The sequence below is a fragment of the Cricetulus griseus genome, chromosome 2 (assembly GCF_003668045.3).
Source record: "Cricetulus griseus strain 17A/GY chromosome 2, alternate assembly CriGri-PICRH-1.0, whole genome shotgun sequence".
Lineage (NCBI taxonomy): Eukaryota > Metazoa > Chordata > Mammalia > Rodentia > Cricetidae > Cricetulus > Cricetulus griseus.
The window spans coordinates 193,840,855-193,861,504 of NC_048595.1; the positions used below are offsets into that span (position 1 = coordinate 193,840,855).

Genomic DNA, 20,650 nt, shown 5'->3' on the forward strand with positions numbered 1-20,650 from the left:
GCATACACATAGTGATGGAGCACTCTGTTAGACTAAGATAATCAATAACGATGTGTTTTATGTAAATATAATCTGATGGTAGGTAAGGGGAGCAGAGTGATGCAGTGCAAGAATTCTAGGCCCATAATTTGAAGATAATCATCCAGTGCTTATTTTGAGGTGACTTCCAAGAGGAGCATAGTCTTATGATCAACCTCAAAAGGTTGGTCATAAGAGTCCTGAGTCTTAGTGGGCTGGAATCATGATTACAGTATAAACTGGAACAGGGCACCTTCTATGTTGTCTCACATAAGAGAACTATGAAAATAGGTTTACCCACATCAATCAGCAAATGAAGTCCTAGAAGGACTAAATTAGCTTCACAAACATTAATTTTTGTGCATTTTAGCTCATGAGCTTGTCTTTTTTGGGGCTTTACTTCCACTAAGGCAGGGACCAAAGCATGCCTTTCACTGGCAGAAGGCAATAACACCCCTAAATGATAACTATAACGTTTTCTATTCTATTTCTTAGTCAGGTGTTTTAACAGTCCTTGTGCACTAGTCCCACAGTTCTCCAACCAACTTTCTTTTCTTTCCTTGTATCTGAATATATTCACAGAATCACATACTAATTAAGAGAAAGGCCAAGAAAAACAAAAAGAAAAAACCCAAACAAAAAACAAACCCCAAAACAAAACCATCCGATCCAACGTGAGATGTGTGCTTTCTTTTTGTTGTAAATGAAGACAGACAAGTATTATAAACATTTAGTGATGAGTCTATCCAGTTGACATAATTAGAAGACAGAAGGAATAGAAGTAAATAGAAAATGATGTCACTGTATTATTCAATATTACTTAACATCATGACCATTTGCTTTTAAGATTTTTCGAGCATACAGCCCATGGTACATCTGGAATCTCAAACCCAGGGAAGAATAATGGTGAGTGGTTCGATAGAGACACGAGAGCGCATACTCACAACAAACTTGCACACATGGCACACTTGTTTGCATGTGTTTTTCCATCTGGGCCAACAACAGGGTCATTTTCTCTGGTGCAACTGAGCATTCCACCCTTTGCTTGGTCCTGGAACTCACTGCAAATTTCCTGGAAAATGAAAAAGATGCATCTTAAGGCAGTTACTACCTTTTCTGACTATGAGTAATAAATAATGTTCAGTGATTCAGAAAAACTTAAAGAGAAATAGTAATGTGCAATAAATCATTAAGAACAGCTTGTCAAGAGCTCATATGCACAAGGGTTACTACTCAGCTGTAAAGAACACAGAAACCTTGAAGGTAAATGATGGATCTGACAGAACATGTTAGTAGATACCAATAGAGACATTTATACTTGTATACTTGTGTTGTACTGCATGTTGCAGCCTTTAAAACCTATGAAATATTACAGGGTCAGAGATTCAGTGAGCTTCAGGAGCAAGCTTTCCTGGAGGAACTGAGGTTATCTCTGAGCTCTCATTTGTGTTCAGAATTCTGAGAAAATGGAAAAACATGTTCAGCTAAAACATAATTAGTGTTTGCATAAGAAAGAGAGAACAAGCCTGACGTTTGGAGATTCTGACATATCTTCAGGAGAGTATCCCCATATGGGGATGGAGCATGTGGATGTGAACTAGGGCAACACCATCAGAGAGGAGAGAAGGAGTGAATTAAGAGCATCGGGGTATTAAACAGGACTCTATCTAATCAAAAACAAAGTGTAAGTCAAAACTTCAGATCTAAATTACTAATAAAAGATAGTTCCAGGTAACAAAATAGTTTTTGTTTTAAATGAATTAGTTTAAAGTTAAACTTTTAAACTATGTCAACTTCCCCCAAATATTGATTAAGTATGTACATTCAAGGATGTTAAAAACACACACTGGCTAAATCTTGTAAATGGCTATTGAGTGGAAGTAATCTGTCATCTACACAAACATATCTTGGTGATCTATAAAACAGTCAAAGTTGGAAAAACAAGGAAGTAGACCAAGAGTGATTAGAAAGTCAAAATAAGTAATAATGGGAACTGGGGTTAAGAAAGCTAGTACTTTCCCCATGATATATATGCATGACATTGTAAGTTGGAATGATTGGAATCTTGTACTGCCCACTTGATGCATTTTAAAGATATGCATGATGTAAATTAGTCTTAGTAAACAGCATATGTTAAGTATTAACAATCTAATAAAAACCATGTATTAACAATCTAATAAAAACCAAATGCATGGAAATAAATCCCTTACAAAGAGTAGACTCTGATTTTTCAAAATTTGAACAATAATGAAATAAAGTTGGTATTTTGAAGGCAACTAATCATGATCATTTTTGCATTAAGAGCTCCCCACCCCATCTCACTCTCATACACTACCCACTGATCTTACTTGTTTCAAACTAATAGAAAGATACGCTGGGCTTGATTTTAACCTTTGGGCTTAAATCAAGCTCCCAAGTAGCTGAACTAGGGTGTGTGTGAAGGTTAAAAGTTTTGTTTGTTTCCATCAGGCATGAAGTTTAGACAGCAAACACTTTGTAGTGGGACAACTAGAATATCGTGCCATTGTGGAACCCAAACTGTAGGGAGTAGCAAAAGTAGATCTGAGAAAATTACCTTTGCAGCTTCTCTTTTAACCTTTGCTCTTGCTTTGTCTTCTTGAATACTGTGAGAAAATGGAGAAAAGGAAACTGTGAAGAAACAAATTTTACCCCATAGCAAAGATCTATTATACTCATGGGCTCATTGTTCAATGTTTTAACTCTTTTCAGGCAACCCCAAAGCACTGCATATCAACCTTGTCATATCTATCTATCTATCTATCTATCTATCTATCTATCTATCTATCTATCTATCTTAGTTAATGAATTAGAATGGATTCATTCTCTCAAGAGCATGGTATGAAAGAGGAAGGAGCCTTTCCTGACCAACTGTTCAGGATTTCCTCATCCAGACTATATACCATCAATGACCCCAGCCACTGGCAATGGCTGTTCTTCTGCTTACTATCTCCTGGATTTTTTGAAGTTCTGCATTCAAGTGATCTCATGTATTACTTCTTTCTTTGTGTTTCCTGACTGGTCTACAACTGTTTCTATCATAATAGTCACATTCTGAAAGGTCTCCACTTGTTTTTGTTGTTGTATGTTGATGTTTAAATGTGGGCCTCAAATCTGAGAGATACCTAGATGAAGAAAATACATTGTTACCTGCACCTAGAATCTCCCCACAAATCTTTCCATGATAGTTCTCATGCTTCAGACCCCTCACAAGTCCTGGGTCCCCTGTTGCACTCACAAAAAAGCTTGACACATGGAGCATGTGTTGCCATGGACTTTCCCATCTGGGCCCCTGATTGGGTCATTCTCTCTGGTGCAATATAGTTGTCCATTCCTTCTGACCTTTCGATATCCATCACACAGTTTCTGTAAGATTAAGGAGGAAGTTGGAGGTAATGAACACATGTTTTTTTTTCAGAACACATAAATTACTGGAATGTGGATATTCATTTCTTAATAGAGATGGTCTCTAATTTTAGGCTAAGTGGTGGCTTACCCTAGAGTAGCTCCAAACTTTGAAAGAAGCAGAAACATTGTTAAGTCATAACACTGGAAGGGAGGTGAAATATTTAAATAGGGAGGTGAGGATATTTAAATATATTAATATATCATTCGTGTGTGTGTGTGTGTGTGTGTGTGTGTGTGTGTGTGTGTGTGTGTGTGTGTGTGTGTGTAGGTCTCAAGGAACTCATCACAAGGGTCACTTTCAGGAGTTGGTTATTGCTTTCAGTGCACTTTGTCCAGGCAAGATCTCATAAATTCTGTTGTTGCATCTCTGAGCACTCCAGGCTATCAGGTCAAAGATCTTCCAGGCAACTCCCCTCTCTCCCTACCCACTCTGCTAGCCATCTTGCTATCATAGTGCTGAGATTACAATGGACCACATCCAGCTGTATTTTATTTTATTTTTTAATATAGGTGTCAAGGTGTCAAGTTTGGCACCCAGCCCCTGTTCCTGTGAGTCATCTCCCTAGACCAAATTGTGTGTTTTAAGGAGGCCAGAATTACGCAGATAGTTTCTGTATTATCTCAATAGTAAAGTAAGGGAAAGGAAAGTCTAGAGGAAAAAGTGGGAGACTTTCATCATCAAAACAATAGGCAATGATGAGACTTTCAAGTCTTTGGAAAAGAGCATTGCAACATCTCAGACATAAAAACATCATGCTTTCTGACCTGAGAGATTCTAAGCAAGTAAAGGCAGTTATCACCAAGCCCGATGACCTGAGTTCAATCCCTAGAACCCACATGGTAGGAGGAAAGAACAAACTCCTCCAGGTTGTCCTCTGACCTCTACCCTCCACATGTGCTCCAGGGTAACCATGCACTCACACATACACAGGAGCATGCATGCACACACGCATGCATGCACGTGTGTCTCACACACACACACACACACACACACATAGAGAGAGAGAGACAGAGAGAGAGAGAGAGAGAGAGAGAGAGAGAGAGAGGGGGTAAATGTTAAACTCTCTTTTAAGTCATGCTTTTATAAAATCATGTTTTTAAATATTAACTGAGATGTGATGTTTCAAGAATCCACCACAAGAAGTGTACATGGATTCCCCAGAAAGTGGTATGCAAAGACTAATACCTTTGTGTTGAAACTAGGAATAAAGCTCATGTTCCCATTCTAGTAAGATCTTTTCACTTTACACTGTTTTTCTTTTAACAGGAAGATGTATCAGTTTCACATAGCATTAAATTCAACATCATTCCAGACCAAAGGATTATGACTTTTGGCCAGAACCTTGTAGATATGTCTAGTACAGGGACAAATAGGGTTAAGCATTGGTCCCACTCACGGCATATGTTTCTGCTGTTGCTGAGCTTTCAGACTCTCTTCTGCTTCGGGTCTCTCCTTCAGCCTTCTTCTTTTCCTCAGTTTCTGCTTTGCTGAATGAAAAAATAAATAAAAGGGGTCCACTGATTTCTGCAAATTGCTCATTGCTTCCTACTTCTCAGACCGAGTATGAAGGATTTCCCCCTTTATCACTGTGTAATAACAACAAGTAAGAAAACTTGTGATATGCTATGATCTCATAACATCTTCAGGGTTTCCCCTATCAAAAGAAAGGTGGCAATAGTATGTCTGTACATTTGCTTTCTATGAATTGTCTTTCTGTTTGTGGTGACAAAAAGATTATCAGTATCCATGAAATAAGAATCAAAACTGGAATCATGGTGACCTTATACCTAGAGTCTCTAGAAGACTTCAAGAAAATATACTGATGCATCTTCTCGATTGTCTGGGAAGACAAGAGGCTGAATGGTATGAGCTATGCTCTCAGATCACAGTGCACCAATTCCTCCTCCCACTTTTCTGGTATATCTCCTATGTCATGTACTATTTGCTTTCATTTACACTTAAATATATTGCTTATACATGGCTGTTTTATCTCAAATACAAAAGTGACACAGATGGCTATAAACCAATGATTATCTATCTATCTATCTATCTATCTATCTATCTATCTATAGATATAGATATAGATATCCCAAATTGCTTAGTAAAACAAATTATATTGTACCAATAGTTATTTGGTTGCATTTAAAACATATATGGTTAACAATGAAAACAAAAAGATATTTTTGTGCTATAAATATAGTCAAATACTTAATTTGAGTTCAGTGAAATAATATGAGTAGTATTCTAAATTGTGAAAGAGAGGTAGTAATTCTAAATTGCTAAGAAGTTTTACAGCATGTAAAATACCATTTAGGGTAATTTTATAGGTGTCTGTGGTTGTGCATGGATGGTATGCTTACTTGTGAACAATTTAACTCAGTTCAATCCTATTGTTAGAGCTTAACCATCTTAGATATGCCTAGATGTTTTGCATAGGAAACTTCTTGTATTTGTACAGGTTCATTTTGTAACAAGGTTCCAGATTAAGAAACAGACAATAAGCCATCTTATAACAAGTAACTGTAAGATTTACCCCATCTCTACATTACTAACATTGTCTGTGTGGCTTACTCAACTGCCTTGCTTATTTTGAGCCAGATTCCCATGAATGACACGAACTGTCCTATTAGGTCATGTGTAAGCATCTTCTTTCCTTGACATCTCAAAACCATGTACTCACAAGAAAGCTTGGCACATGGAACACAAGTTGCCATGTGTTTTTCCATCCAGACCTCGAATGGGGTCATTTTCTCTGGTACAGAAGAGTGTTCCATTCTTTGCACGATCCCGGAATTCGCTACAGCGTTTCTGAATGAGAGAAATGAGATATTTTAGGTGCAGGACTATGTTCTACATCTGTATTTCTCAGCATTGCTTATCAATAAAACTGGACAAGTGGAATAAAAGGGGAAAATCAATCCTTTAAAGATTTAGGATATTGAAAAGGTTATAATTCTATCTGTGTGATGTTCATCTACAGCATTATGTTCATAGTTACACATATTCAACAAGTATATTCATAGTTATAAATATGAATCTGCTTTAGTTTCCTTTCCTAGACAAGTGGAAAGAATAAGTAATTGCAATATACAAACTTAAGGGGTGTAGCTGGGTTTGAATTAGGTATATTATAGTATAAAGAAAGAATGATTCACAAAGTTCCAAGAACTTTTGATTGATCTCTATTTTGAAGATATATTCAGGAAAATCATATGGTGAAATTTTTTTCCAAAAGGCATTATCATTGTCATGGTCATAGAGGCAGTGGCTAACATATTTTCTTGAGACAATCTAACATTTCAGTGAATGTGGCAATTCAAGAATTTGTTGGGTAATAATAAGGCTTTGAAAGAGATTAAAAAGATGGCCTTAAAAGCCAGTTACAATATGCAAACACTGAAGTGAGTTTAGGCTTTATTTTTATGAAATGAGATCATGACGGGTAAAGCATAACAGAATTAAATCTTGGTTTCAGAAGCACTGACAAGAAGGTCTGTGGAGGATTTGAGTGAATAGAGAACAAACTTAAAGAAATTAATTAAATCATTGAAAGGGAAAGAGAAAGGAAGAAAAAGAGAGGGGGGTAAGAAGAAATTATAAATGAAAAATAAAAGAATAGCTCAAGACATTTAAATGGGAATGTTAGAAGGATTTAGTAATCTAGATTTAAGAGCAGAATGGAAGGTAAAAATGACAGCTAAGCAATTAGTTACTCAGCGATGTAAGGCAACTTAATGCAGTGGGTTGCTTTGTAGAACTATAATCTATGCATCATAGAAGACCAAAGAATTATAAGAATTGGATTAAGTAGGATTTCTACAGTCTTAGTGAGGCTTTCTATTACTGTAATAATACACCATGACCAAAAATAATTAGGAAATAAATGATTTATTTCAATTTACAACTCTCAGGTCACATGCCACTACTGAGGGAAGTCAGGTCAGGAATTCAAGGCAGGAACCCAAGGCAGAAATTGAAGCAAAGCCTTGGAGGAATACTGCTTACTAGGTAGCATCTCAAAGCTTCCTCATAAAATCCCAGGACCACCAGCCTAAGAGTACCACCATTTACAGAGAGTTATCTCTTTCCACATCAATTCAGAACGGGCCCTGTAGGCTTGTCCACAGCCATTTTCGTGATAGCATTTTTTCAGCTGAGGGTCCCATTTCCAAAATTCCTTTAAGTTGTGTCAAGATGATATAAAATTATCTAGCACGAATACATTTAAGAATGTGGAATTATTTTTACTAATGTGAGTATTTTCCTTCAAATCGATGTAGAAATTTTAGCATTGTAACTCTGTTTTAAGTGTAGAACAATAATTGTAATAAAAATTTCAATACTGGGAATAATATTAACCAATATTGACAATGCATTCTGCACACATCCTGACACATGGAAATCACACCTAGCTTGGCTCACTGATCCTCACCTCAATTTCCACTTTAGCTTTATCCCTTTCTTCAGCATCTCTCTGGTTTTTCTCCGCTTTACCTTTTTCTTCTGAAAATTGTCTCATGCTGGAGAAAAAAATAAATGAAGAGATAATTTTTGAATCATTATGTTGTACAATATTCACTTGGCACACATTGAGCATCAGAGTTTTCCTGATGATAGGGTAACTCATATTTCCAAAATCCCTTTCATTTTGCATGCTATACATGCATATGTGCACACAGGTACACACTTACGTGCACAAATATTTTCTGTCTTTCTTTTCAATATCTATATTTTATGTGTTTTAAAGGAGATATTCCAGATTCTAAATAGAAATAAGCTTTATATCTTTTTAAATATATTTTATTTTACTGAATGAGTTTCATTCTGTTTTGAAATATGTGTGTACAGAGATCCATGTGTTGCTTCACTGGCAGCTTTAAGCTTATGGAGAGTGGAGTCTTCATTCATGTACACTTTTATTCACTCATCATACACTTAGTACCTACTTTGGGGGACAACAATGCATTCAGAGTGGGAAAACACTAAAAAATAACACAAACCTATCCATTGTTCTCTTAGAATTTATAGCCTTGGTCAGAATAGTAATAGTCAACCAATAATCATAGAAATAATTATATTATAGCTGATTGTGATTTTGGTTATGAAAGATCATAACTAAGGTGTATTATGAAAACCGATTTTCAACTAGGAAGTGGGAGGCTTTATCCAAGGAGGACAGTCCTAATGTATAATCTACAAGAAGAGGGGACATTATCTGCCCCATATATGGAGAAGCTTCATGAAGATGACATGTAGGAAAGAGTTCATGGTACTCAGCTCCATGTTGTCACTCACACCAGTAATACAACATTTGGAGGCTAAGGTCAGAGACTTGTCACCAGTTTGAGAGTCATTGATATATGAGTTCCAGCCTAACCTGAGCTACAGACTTCTCTCAAAAACATGAAGCAAATAGCAAAGCTTGAGTTCAAACTCATAGGATCTGAAAGTGTAACGAGACCTGTATGATCTGTGTTGTGGGTTTGACCTTTGTCTGTGGCTTATAGTCTCAGATGATAGCATGGATGTAACAAATTTTTGAAAATGTCCATTTCATCCTGACACACTGGGTTAATTATTGAATGTAAAGTCTTTCCCCATTCTAACTATGTCTAGGTCACTAAAAGGTCACAAAGGCACAGGACTCACAAGTGTGACAAATGGAGTTGTAAGCCTGCTTTCCAACTGGAAAATGGAATTAGTTTGTACACAGATACAGACACATACCATTTACCAGATAGGCTTATGGTTTTAGTAAGATATAAATCTGTTCAAATACATCACAGTGGCAAAAAGCCTCACTCAGGGTTGCCTTCACTCATCCATCAGTCTGCTTCTCCACCTTCTCAGTGAACTGAGGAGGAGCTGGTATACTCACAATATATCAGCACACAGGGCACACTTGTTCCCATGCATCTTGCCATCAGGGCCTCGGATTGGGTCACTTTCTCGGGTACAAAAGAGTCTTCCACTTCTCACTTGGTTTTCAAATTCCTTACAAAGTTCCTTTGGAGCAGGGGAAGGAAACAAGCAATTGTATTTGTCACGTTTTGGTTTTCAATCTGGGCATTTTGAGTATCAGATTTATAATCACAGAATGACAAATCTGGGAATGCTGATAAACACAAGCACTATCTAATAAGAATCATCTAAAAATGAATCATTTTGTCAAGTTAACTGGCACTCACAGCATCTGTGTGGTATATTAAAGTGAAAGAGCTATGGAAAAAGCAAGGCTTAGCGAGCATTTTCTAAAACTAAAAGCAGTTCTTATTTCTTCAAATATTCAGGGAAGTTTAAAGGTCTTTTGTGATATTCCCACACAAGCCCAGCAGAATGAGAATATTGAAATTTGAAAATAGTTGTTTTAATGTAACTTGAAAGTCAAGAGCAATTTAACCTTATTTGCAAAGAGACAGGAGCAAGGTGGTATCTGGCCATCTTGTGTATGTCTACATCTTTGACTATGTCCATTTCTGACTCTGTAGATGATAAAACCTCAGTAAGAGTAAATGTAACTCCCTTTGCCCTGACCTACGTGAACTATACTTACCTAGAAATTCTAAAAAATAAATGGTTCAAAAGTGTAAGAGAGATTCATTGCCAGGCTTCTTGATAATTTGATTCTGGACTTCCAGAATTCTATATGGTAAAGATTGACACCCGCCCCCCCCACACACACTCACACACACAAATGCACATACTACTAGGCGTGAGGACCTCTATTTGAACTAGCATACATTGTTTTACTGTAGCCTAATCTATACAAACAATAACTAACAGTGTGACCTTAATATTTGTACCTCAGCCAAGACAGTGTAAGCAGCAGGCAGAGTGCAAGAGTCAGGAGACATTGGAGACTATACTGTGCATCCAGCTCAGTGGGTGACTCCTACAAAGTCATAGTATCTTTGGAACTTCCATGTTACCACCCATACAGTGACATTTTTCTAGCTAAGTATTTTGATTGGTGTTTGGAATTCAATTTTTTTTTCTGAAGCTGCTTTTTAAAAAGAATCCTTTCTGCCTTACAATAAGATAGTTATTTTGAAAGGAGAGATGTGCATCTGCTACACTTTCTGGGTAACAGACTTAGAATAAGATGCAAAAAGCAGTCACCCGATAATCATAACACGGCCATAAAACCAATGCCCCATGATTTCCATAACAGCAACAATGATAATTTCAGTTTATAACTTGTGATTCATTCAAGAAGATTCTAAAGAAACACTTTGTGAGCAACCCACTGACAGGTTAATTACAGGGCACACATTGAGCCATCATTGAAAAACAGTCCTGCTCAGCCCAGTGGTGCCTAATGACTCTGGCCACCAAGAGGAAGAGGCTAAAATGCTTGGAGCTTGCTGGAAAACAGCCCTGTTTACATATAATAGATGGGAAACATGACAGTAGTCCAGAGCTCCAGACTGAAATACACAAAGCCCACAAAAGGCATTGTATTCCATCTTTGGCTAGTGGTCCATGGATGATTCTGAGTATTGGCGGTAAAAAAAAACCCAAAAAACAAAAACAAAAAAAACCAAAAAAACAAACACAACCAGAAGGTAAGATTGAGGTCTTTTATCCAATGTCATTAGTTTTCTGACAAGAAGATTGAGGCCCACAGAGAAGGGACTTCACTCTCAATATCCACAGCATGGTGGAATGGAGACCAAAATCCAGGTGTCTTCTCTTTCTAGAAAAAGGCCAGCCAATTAGCTAACTCACTGCTATCCTTCCCATTTGAAATAGTTGTTTAATAAACCTGGTGATTTAAGAAGCCAAGGCTGAATTTATAACATCAAATAAATTTTACAAAACTTAATTTTAAGAGTATTTTTAAGCTACCATCTCAATATTTGAAGGCTTTGTTTAAGCAGAAACAAGACCTTTATCCAGAAGTGTCTTTTTTTGTTTTGTTTTTTTGAGACAGGGTTTCTCTGTGTAGCTTTGGAGCCTATCCTGGCACTTGATCTGGAGACCAGGCTGGACTTGCCTCTGCCTCCCGAGTGCTGGGATTAAAGGCTTGTGCCACCAATGCTGCCCTCAAGAAGGGTCTTATTGAAAAAATAAATGGTCACATAGAAAAGTGAATAACTCCATTTCTTTCAACAGAATTTTAGAGTAAAGCACTGTTAAATACACTACTTAAGAAGTTTAACTACTTATAAATTTTCCTATCCAATTTATACTATGAAGCATGTTTTAAAAATGTATTCAAAGCAAAATGTTTGCACCATGAGAGAGAGGGAGAGAGCTGATAGAAATGGACAGAATGACCATACACAAAGTATACTGGTACATATATATGAAGAGGTCACCATGCAACCATTTTTTGTATGCTAGCCTGAAAAACATAATAAAAGGATAAAGGACCAACAGAATTTTGTGCATATAAAATTTCTTTTTCTCTTTCTTTTGTGAGGGGAAGAAAATAAAGGGTATGGATGATACGTGTTGAACTTTAGGTGATAAAACCTGATTTCAAATGAACCTGCTGACAGCTACACTAAGAATAATATATTTGAGGGATCTTAATTGATATGAAGTGTATGAGACAATATTATTGTGTTCCTTCAAAGGTGCAAGTGTGATTTTTGTCCATAGGCCCACATGCTACACTGTAGCACTGAACCATTCACCTTCTCCCTGTCTCTTGCATTTACCTTCTCAGCGTCTCTCCGAATTCTGTTTTCTCTGTCACGGGTGGCATTTTCTTGAGCTTCTTTTAAGCTGTCAAGGGAACAGAATCCGCTTATGATCCAGTCATATTTTCAGTGTCCACCCTGTTCTAAGCACCGAACACTTCCACATCCTTTACCATAACCTGTTGAAACTGATCCACTCACAGGAGGCAAACACTTCCCTGTCTTGGATGCTGGCGAGCAAGACATTGCCAAAGATAAGGAAGGGTGTGAAGCTGAGTCACTGCCAGTCAATTAGAAGCTTTGTTCTGTAGAGCCAGAAGGGTGTGCCACCTTGAGTGACAAAGAGAATATTGCCAGGAAAATTCCCTCTAACAGGCAGAACCAAGAGCCTTGAAACAATGCTATGACAAGGTTGAAACCAAACTGAGCCTTTCCGGTATTGCCACACCACACCCTTCCGGGCCATATTTTAAAGCCGATATTGGTCTGCCTTCATGTCAAAACAGGGCTATTTCTAAAAGCAAAATTTGAATTGAGCTTTTGATGCTCATTTGTGACCCATTGGTAGTCTCACTCTACTGTCCCAGGCTCATCTTGTAGGAAATAAATCTAGAAAAGTCAGGCTCTTTTTTTCTACTAGGACATAAAAGGACAAATAAATGAAGCCAAAAAGCTACAGAATTTGTGACAGTTTGAACACTGAAGACTCATGCATGCCTCCTCGGTAAGAAAGTGTCACGACGAATACCTGGGTACAAATTGAAGCCAATAGCTTTTCTTTTAGATAACCCTCACCTTCTACACCAAGAATGAGTCCAGTCACCATATTATCTTCATTAATCTTCACCATTATTATCATTTTATAATACTCCTTAAAATTAGGTATCTCCCTGAGAGTCCCTACATGAGCCCAAAGAAATCCTGCATGTCAAATGACCAATTTTAATTATCTAGTGCTTAAATGTTCCCGTCAGACTTACTAGTTTTTATTTTACTTTTAAATATTTTTATTTTATTAAATTTTTATTTAAATTAGAAACAATCTTATTTACATATCAATCACAGTTTCCTCTCCCTTCCATCCTCAAATGCCCCACATTGATCTTCCTCTCCCCTCCCCCCCACATGATTCCCCATGGAAGGCCTCACTCTCCCTGGGGAGTCTAATTATTTTTAAATCAGTGTATAAGACATTAGATATCATTATAGCACCTAAACAAAGTATGCACTAGCCAATTCTCCTTCCTCTTTATTTGCTCCAGCCTTGCCCCCAGGTCTTAATGTTTTATATTATAAAACACTGTTTAATTTTTTAAGGCATTGTACATTTTAAAATGAAGTTTCAAATTTTTCTTTTAGAAATGTAGTAAAATGAAGAAAGCATGAAGCCCACCTTGTAGCTAGACCTATCTCGCATTATAAAGTCAAAGGGTCATGCGCATCATGAAGAGGACCTTATCAGTCTAGGGCTCTCGGAGCAGGAAATAAGGGCCTCTTCATAAGTCCATCTGAGGATGCTACTTACAAGAGCTCAGCACACATGGCACACCTATTGCCATGGGTCCTCCCATCAGGACCGCGGACTGGATCATTTTCCCTTGTACATCCGAGTCTTCCATCTTGCACATAGGCCCGAAAGTCACTGCACACATCCTAAAGAAGGTGTAAAGGAGATGGCACACAGAAGCATGACTGGGTGCTTGCAATACCATGTTCAGAAAACACTGGTCATATAGAAACAGCTTAAGCACAGAACTGTCCACTTTCTCATTCACTTATTTGAAAAACAGTGACAATCATGCTAGAACTCAAGTGGATCACTGTCCTTGCTCTCAACCTGGTCACAATGTCCTAGACGATGCAGACAAAGATCCTTAAAATAACATAAACTAAAAGCCTTGATGGAGGACTGGAAACTTCAGGATGAATGTATAAAACCATAAAAATAAGGGTAAGTATTCAACTAGAAAATTAAGTGTGACATGTGTGGTACTTTCCATCATCTCCTAACATCAAAAGCTCATGGAATCTTAGATAGAAAATAGCTACTTAGTCTAAATTTCATTTCTGTAAATAATTAATTCAAGGTTCCTGATAGTGAGTGTGCCTAAGCTGAGGTTTCAACCATGAGACAGTGATTGACATCTAATGTCCATTCAATTCTCAGATGATTTCTTTAGTTTCCTTCCTTCCTTCCTTCCTTCCTTCCTTCCTTCCTTCCTTCCTTCCTTCCTTCCTTCCTTTCTTCTTTCCTCCCTTTCTCTTTCCTTCCCTCCCTCCCTCTCTCCCTTCTTTCTTTCTTTTTTTACATGGCAGAAATAGAGCTGATCTGTCTCAGTACCAAAGTAAACTAATCTGGTTTTAAGAAGTCAGCTTTTTTTCCCCTTGTCTACAGAAAGGATGAAGAATTTCAGTCAAGAAAGAATCACTCTTCCAAAGCATCCCAACCTAAAAAGAAGCACGGAGGCTTTTGTCTTTACTCAGTGGTTCTCAGTGCAGAGGTTGTGACCCCCACAGGGGGTTCACATATTAGATATCCTGCCTACCAGGCACTTACTTTACAATTCATAATGGTAGCAAATTTACAGTTATGAAATAGAAATAAAATAATTGTGCAGTTGGGGGTTACCATAACATGAGGAACTGTATTCAAGGGTTGCAGCAGTAGGAAGGTTGAGAACCACAGCTTTACATTGAAGCCAGTGTTCCCTACACTAACTACCACTTGTCCTTACCTTCTCTAAACTGCTGCTGCCACATTCACCTTCACTTTTTATGTCCACTTGGTTCTTGCTTTTCCTGGAATAAAAATGTTTGTTGACACAGAAATTAATATGATAGAATTGCCCATCCTGTCCATGTTATCATTATATTCTAATGGCTTTTGTACCTGGAAATACTGCTACATTTTATTCTTTCCTTAGCTTGCATAGTGAAAACTCCCATTTATACCTTTAAAAATAACAAAGAAATGGACTCATGTTGGAGGGCTTAGTTTCAGGCTTATAGTTGATGGTTGGTACTTCAAGAACGGTTGTTTGTGGTTGCCATTGTTAATTTTTAAAAAAAGTTTAATTTTAATTTGTCTATTTTTTATCATAGGACTCATATGATACATTATTATATTTTATTTTTCATCAAAAGTACATAAAGTCTTATGATTAACTTTGCTTTAACTAGTAGAATTTTAAAAAATATCAAAACCAGAAGCTAAATGTAAAATAATGCCTACTTTCTATGGAAGAAGTTTGTAATTCAGCTTTTCTGTATAACAATAAAAACAAAAATATCAGAAAAAACTTAAAAAAGGGGTAATAGAAAAAAACAGATTTTAAAGATATGTAGGCAGATAGCATTAAAAAGTAACCAGGAATATTGTATGAAGGCTTCTGGACACAAGAACAAGAAACAACAGTGAGTCATATGGTTTGCTGGGAGAAAATATCACATGGATCAGAGATTTAAAAATTTACACTAGGAACTCTCACTTATGACATAGTAAGAATTAAATGTTCATTGTGTTTGAAGTAGTCTTATAAGATGTATGCCTTAGGGGAAAAAAACAGAACGCCCTTTATTTGCCTGTTTAGCTTTTCTATTTTAAAACTGTGTAGCTTTATTTATTTGTTGCTTTATTTATTTACTATTTAGTATAGGGATGAGGGGTGGGTGTTCCTGCTATATCATGCAAGTGGAACCAAGCATATAGCCTACTAGAGTTTGTTCTCTCTTTCTGTCATGTGGATCTCAGGGGTAGAATTCAGGCTGTCATGCTTTGTGGCCACCTCACTGGCCCTGGGTTTTATATTTCTTTATATTCATTCTTAGTGACTGCTGAGAGCTGTCTGCAAATGCAATCATGGATGAGAAAGGCTAACTGGAGTTTGGTCTTGGTGACAGCCTTATTATAAAAGAAGTGACGAAATATTAAGAATCTCAAAGAGAAATATTGGCCTACTAGCCTTCTCGAACATTGGTTACTGTGTTTCCATAAACAAAAGAGCAGTTCATTCCAGTTTGAGGACATAAACAGAGGCTGCAAAGCAGGGGCACATCTTGTTGGTAAAAGAAAATTAACCATAACAAGCACCGAGGGTGGAGGAAGAACACAGGATATAATGTAGGCCAGTGATTTATGATATCTATTAGGCAAAGAACTTCACTATTCAAACTTCCAATTACATACTATATGATATTTCAATTTCCTGGTCACTTGAATGTTATTTGATGATTACACTGTATACATAAAAGAATATCATCAGAGGTTAACAGATTGATAGATGAGAGAAGATACATAGATATGCTTGTGTGTGTGTGTGTGTGTGTGTGTGTGTGTGTGTGTGTGTGTGATCTATTTATACATATGCATTTGTATGTGCATATCCTGTGTACTTCACAGAGACTGTGGTAATTGCCAAAACAATTGCACTTAGCAGTGCTTTGTAAGATATAAGATGTTTTACCTCATACATTTCCCTGAAAGAGTGGGAAAAGAAGCAGTATACACAGTTTATTGGAGATTATAGCAAATGAATTATAAATACTACAAGGAAAACATGTCATGTAACTGTACAGACATCATGTTTACTTCATAGAATACTCACTCATTCTCAGCACACAGCTCACATCTGCTGCGGTATGTTTTCCCATCTGTGCCACAGACTGCAGGAGCATCAGAGGTACAGACAAAACCCCCATCTTTTCTTCCTTGTTTGAAATCCTCACAATTCAACTGCAAGAGACATAGTCAAAGAATGTCAAAAAGTCAGGATACTCCTTAGGTACATAAATAGGTTATAGTATCTTAAACCCAGAATATAACTCACTGCAGAAAAAATAAATGTAGAGATCGGCGAGCTAATAAAAATATGGGCAATGAAATGTAGTCTGAAGGCAGAGATAGGCTTAGATTTGATAAGATTTGCTTATGGTTTCAGCCACCTGCTGTCTGGGTGCAATAGTCCAAGCCCTCATTAATGAAATTGAGCACACTGTGTCTCAGACAAGTTCTGCCTGTAGCCTTCACAGAGTGTTAATGAGCCCCAGTAGATAATGGACATAGGAACCCTTTGTAAATTACAAATGATACAAAATGTCCCATTATGATACATTAGGATGGGGCTTAAGCCAGTTTTCCAGCTTCCCAATTCTACTGCTACCATTGCGTGATTTGAGCAGGTAATTTAGCCAATCTATATTGAAGAATCCTCATTTACAAAAACGCTGTAATTTCCTCAACTGTTGATGCCACAGAGATATTTTAGTTTTTAATGTAGGTACAGTAATTAGAACAATCTGAACACAAAATATGGTTTGTGATCTTGTTATTTAAAATGCTTTGTCTACTCACAACCAGGGAACTTGAACTAAATATCCTTCAAGGGTGATGACAGAAATCTCCAGGTCACTGCTGTAATAGCTTGACATATGCTTGAGGACAAACCTGTATGGTGAGAAAACAACTGTGCCTGGCAGTAACTGAAGATAAGTGTTCCAGCTTCAGACCTGCTACCCACTCACTTTAACTCTTTGAACCTCACTTTCTTCATGTGGAAAATGGGAATTCACACCCAGCCTACATTCTACATCCATGGTAAGGATCAAAGAAATAATTATGAAACAAGATTTGGAAATAATTATTGGGACATAATCTAACAAAAACCATGTAGTGTAATTTAACAAATCCAGTTAACTGTCAATATCACATTGAAAATCAACTTTTGGTGCCTTTAAAATATTTCAATAGTATATATGGAACATGTGATAAGTGTCAGTGATGATTTAATATACTGTAAACAAAAACAAGTAGAATGGATGCAATTATAGTGAACTTAACAGTTAGAGGATCAGTTGGAGAAAAAGATTAAAGTTGTAAGGGAAACTACAGCATGGTCCTACTAGCTGGACTATGGGTTTTAGAAGATGTTACAGAATGGAAATAAAATCACATATTTATTTCATTCATTTATTTTCTCATTTATTCTGGAAAATTCATTGCATATTTGTGAGACTTTGGGTAGTAAACAGAGCTAGAATACTCTTCTCAGGGGTTTATATGATAACAGGGCAATCACAACAACATAAACATTAGTTTTTTAGCCACAAAAATAAATCAAGGACTATAACACAGCTAAAATACACTTCACTAAAATGGCAATGTGCAGAAACATCTTTCTAAACAGGTTATTTTTGTGGTGAAATGACATTAGTGAGAAGGAGCCAACCCCCAGTGAGTTGAGGAATGTGCAGGAAAGGGCAAGGATTTGTAGTAGCTGGATCATGCTGTTCGAGCAGCAGAAGAAAGTGTGGTTGTAACAGAAAGAAAAGGTAGGTGAGACAGTGATGTTTTCTAAGATGTCATTTTTGGTGTAGAAAATTCCATAGGAAATTGTGGATCACAGTGACTGACATGGAACAATTGTGGCCATTGCCCTTCACCAGAAACACCAAGGGCAGCATACTAGACACAGGTGTTGGCTGGGGGATGACAGGGTGAATCAAAAGGCCAGCTGGGAGGTGACAGAACAGGTGCAGGTATTCATTACTCCACCTCCTTGCCCTCCAGACTCCAAGGTTGGTGTGTCACAATCTACACAAAACACCTCTTCCTAATGCTGACAATTACCGAGCTCTCACAGATGGATCCTGACCAGGAAGAGAGGCAGCAAACTGGGCCAGGTTCCAGAACTTTCAGCTCTTTTTCTTACTCCTTGGCCTAGCAAAAGCTTGACCTTGGACATTAGCTCATTTTAGGAGGAAGAAAGCTAGAGCTATTATGACATTTGATGTTTAAAATCTTTGCATATCTCATAAATAAAGTAACATCAAAGAAAGACTATCTACTGAAAACCATGAATCAGTTGAAGTGGAAATTGTCAGGATGAACAGAAATAATTTATCAAAAGTGCAAAAGTTCTACAGAAAAATAAAAGATACTTTCAGTATGAAATAGGATGATAGAATTCATACATAAACAACAATACATAATAGAATGTTCACACTTAGAAACTGTTTAGATGGTAATAAATAAAACAATATAAAGAAGACAATGAGATATGTGCAAACAGATAATGAATTTTGAAATAGAAGTTTAGGTCAAGGGAATCTTTTAAAAAGCAATAGCTTTGGAGACTTTAAAAAAAAACTTGGAAGCCAAAGGAAAGCAAAGAATAATAATTTCACAAAATGGAAGAAGTAGAAGTGCAAATGTCTGAATAAGTAAATAAAATTCATAGATCCTGTGAAAACATGAAAGATACAAACAGCTGCATCAGCAGAATGCTAAAATCTAGTTCATCAAAAATTGTGGAGGTATGGTATATTTTCATAATATAAAGTGAGAAATAATTTCACATTATGAAAAAGACAGACATCAATAATAGAGACAGATATGAGCTGAAGTTGTAAATATTTGAAAGTATGGATTTTAGATTTGGGACAATCATAATTACAGTAAAAGTGAGTATGTTACATTTAAATGACCATCAGTGGGAAATTGAAAATAATGAAATAATTTGAAAATAATTTAAGAAAGCAAAGATAACAATTAAGAAAATGTGATAGAAACACGTTTTGTTATATCAGAAGTAACAGAGATTGTAAATTAGTTAAAACCACAAAATAAAAGATGTGGTGTTTGGGTCATTTAAAAGTAATATCAAAAAATTCATTTTGATGATCATGGGGAAAATTTAGAATTAAAAGGTTTACTATGGTTAAACTCACTGGGTCACAAGAGAACACAAATACAGGAGTGTGAGGAAGGGAGGTAAACATGGGTGAGAGGGAAAGGAGTGAGTGCAGTTGATAGAAACAAGGGTGCATTATATAATTACAAAGAATAAGTTCAATAAAAAATAAAATTATACAAAGTTTTTTTCTCTGGTAGGCTACTTCATTAGAAGACCTATTATAAAAATCAAACACATAAATCAATTTCATGTTCCTTTTGCAAAATTAGCTAAATAAAAAAGAAATATAAAGATGTAAAAATGAATAAGGTATACAAATATTTAAAATTAAAGTAAGAAAAATACACAGGAGAAAAGGAATAGGTGTGGAGTAGATGCGACAATCTTAACACTTAGAAAATAGACTATATTCTGGACATATTATTAATGATAAATCAGATCATTATATAAAACAGAGTTAGGAGACATGGAATGTGTAACAATAATAAGGATACACTTATCAGCATAGTCCCTCTGTCTCCCAAATAATTCAAAATATGTAATAGAATTAGATAAAAGAATAACTAGAATGATAGGCTTTAGCAAGCACTAAGAGAGCTATTCATTAAGAAAGAGTAAAATGATTACTCTTGTAGATTTTTTTGAAGAAAACGTATAACAGAAACAAAACCAAACATTATTATTTTATAAAACATATGAAGCAATTATCAAAGTAAATTATACATTAGATCACAAAAGCCAAAAAATCCCTAAATAACCGTTAGCATAAGGTCTATATTTTCCAACCAAATTTCATTAAAGTTTAAACCTAGTACAAACAAAATGAAGTACTATATTACTTAAAATTAGAGGGTATTATGAATTAT

The 20,650-nt window shown here is 36.4% G+C and overlaps 1 protein-coding gene across 1 annotated transcript in view; it reads right to left on the reverse strand.

Moving 5' to 3' along the window:
* The window catches only part of Spink5 (serine peptidase inhibitor Kazal type 5), a 57,990-nt gene that overhangs the window by 23,034 nt on the left and 14,306 nt on the right, over positions 1-20,650 (reverse strand). The window contains exons 5-15 of the mRNA XM_035438734.1: positions 16,698-16,825; positions 14,829-14,892; positions 13,619-13,746; positions 12,112-12,178; positions 9,324-9,451; positions 7,878-7,965; positions 6,126-6,253; positions 4,842-4,932; positions 3,275-3,402; positions 2,594-2,642; positions 963-1,090 (exon numbers count right to left, since the gene is read on the reverse strand). Coding sequence (XP_035294625.1) covers positions 963-1,090; positions 2,594-2,642; positions 3,275-3,402; positions 4,842-4,932; positions 6,126-6,253; positions 7,878-7,965; positions 9,324-9,451; positions 12,112-12,178; positions 13,619-13,746; positions 14,829-14,892; positions 16,698-16,825 — 1,127 coding nt within the window. The remainder of the gene's footprint in view (positions 1-962; positions 1,091-2,593; positions 2,643-3,274; positions 3,403-4,841; positions 4,933-6,125; positions 6,254-7,877; positions 7,966-9,323; positions 9,452-12,111; positions 12,179-13,618; positions 13,747-14,828; positions 14,893-16,697; positions 16,826-20,650) is intronic.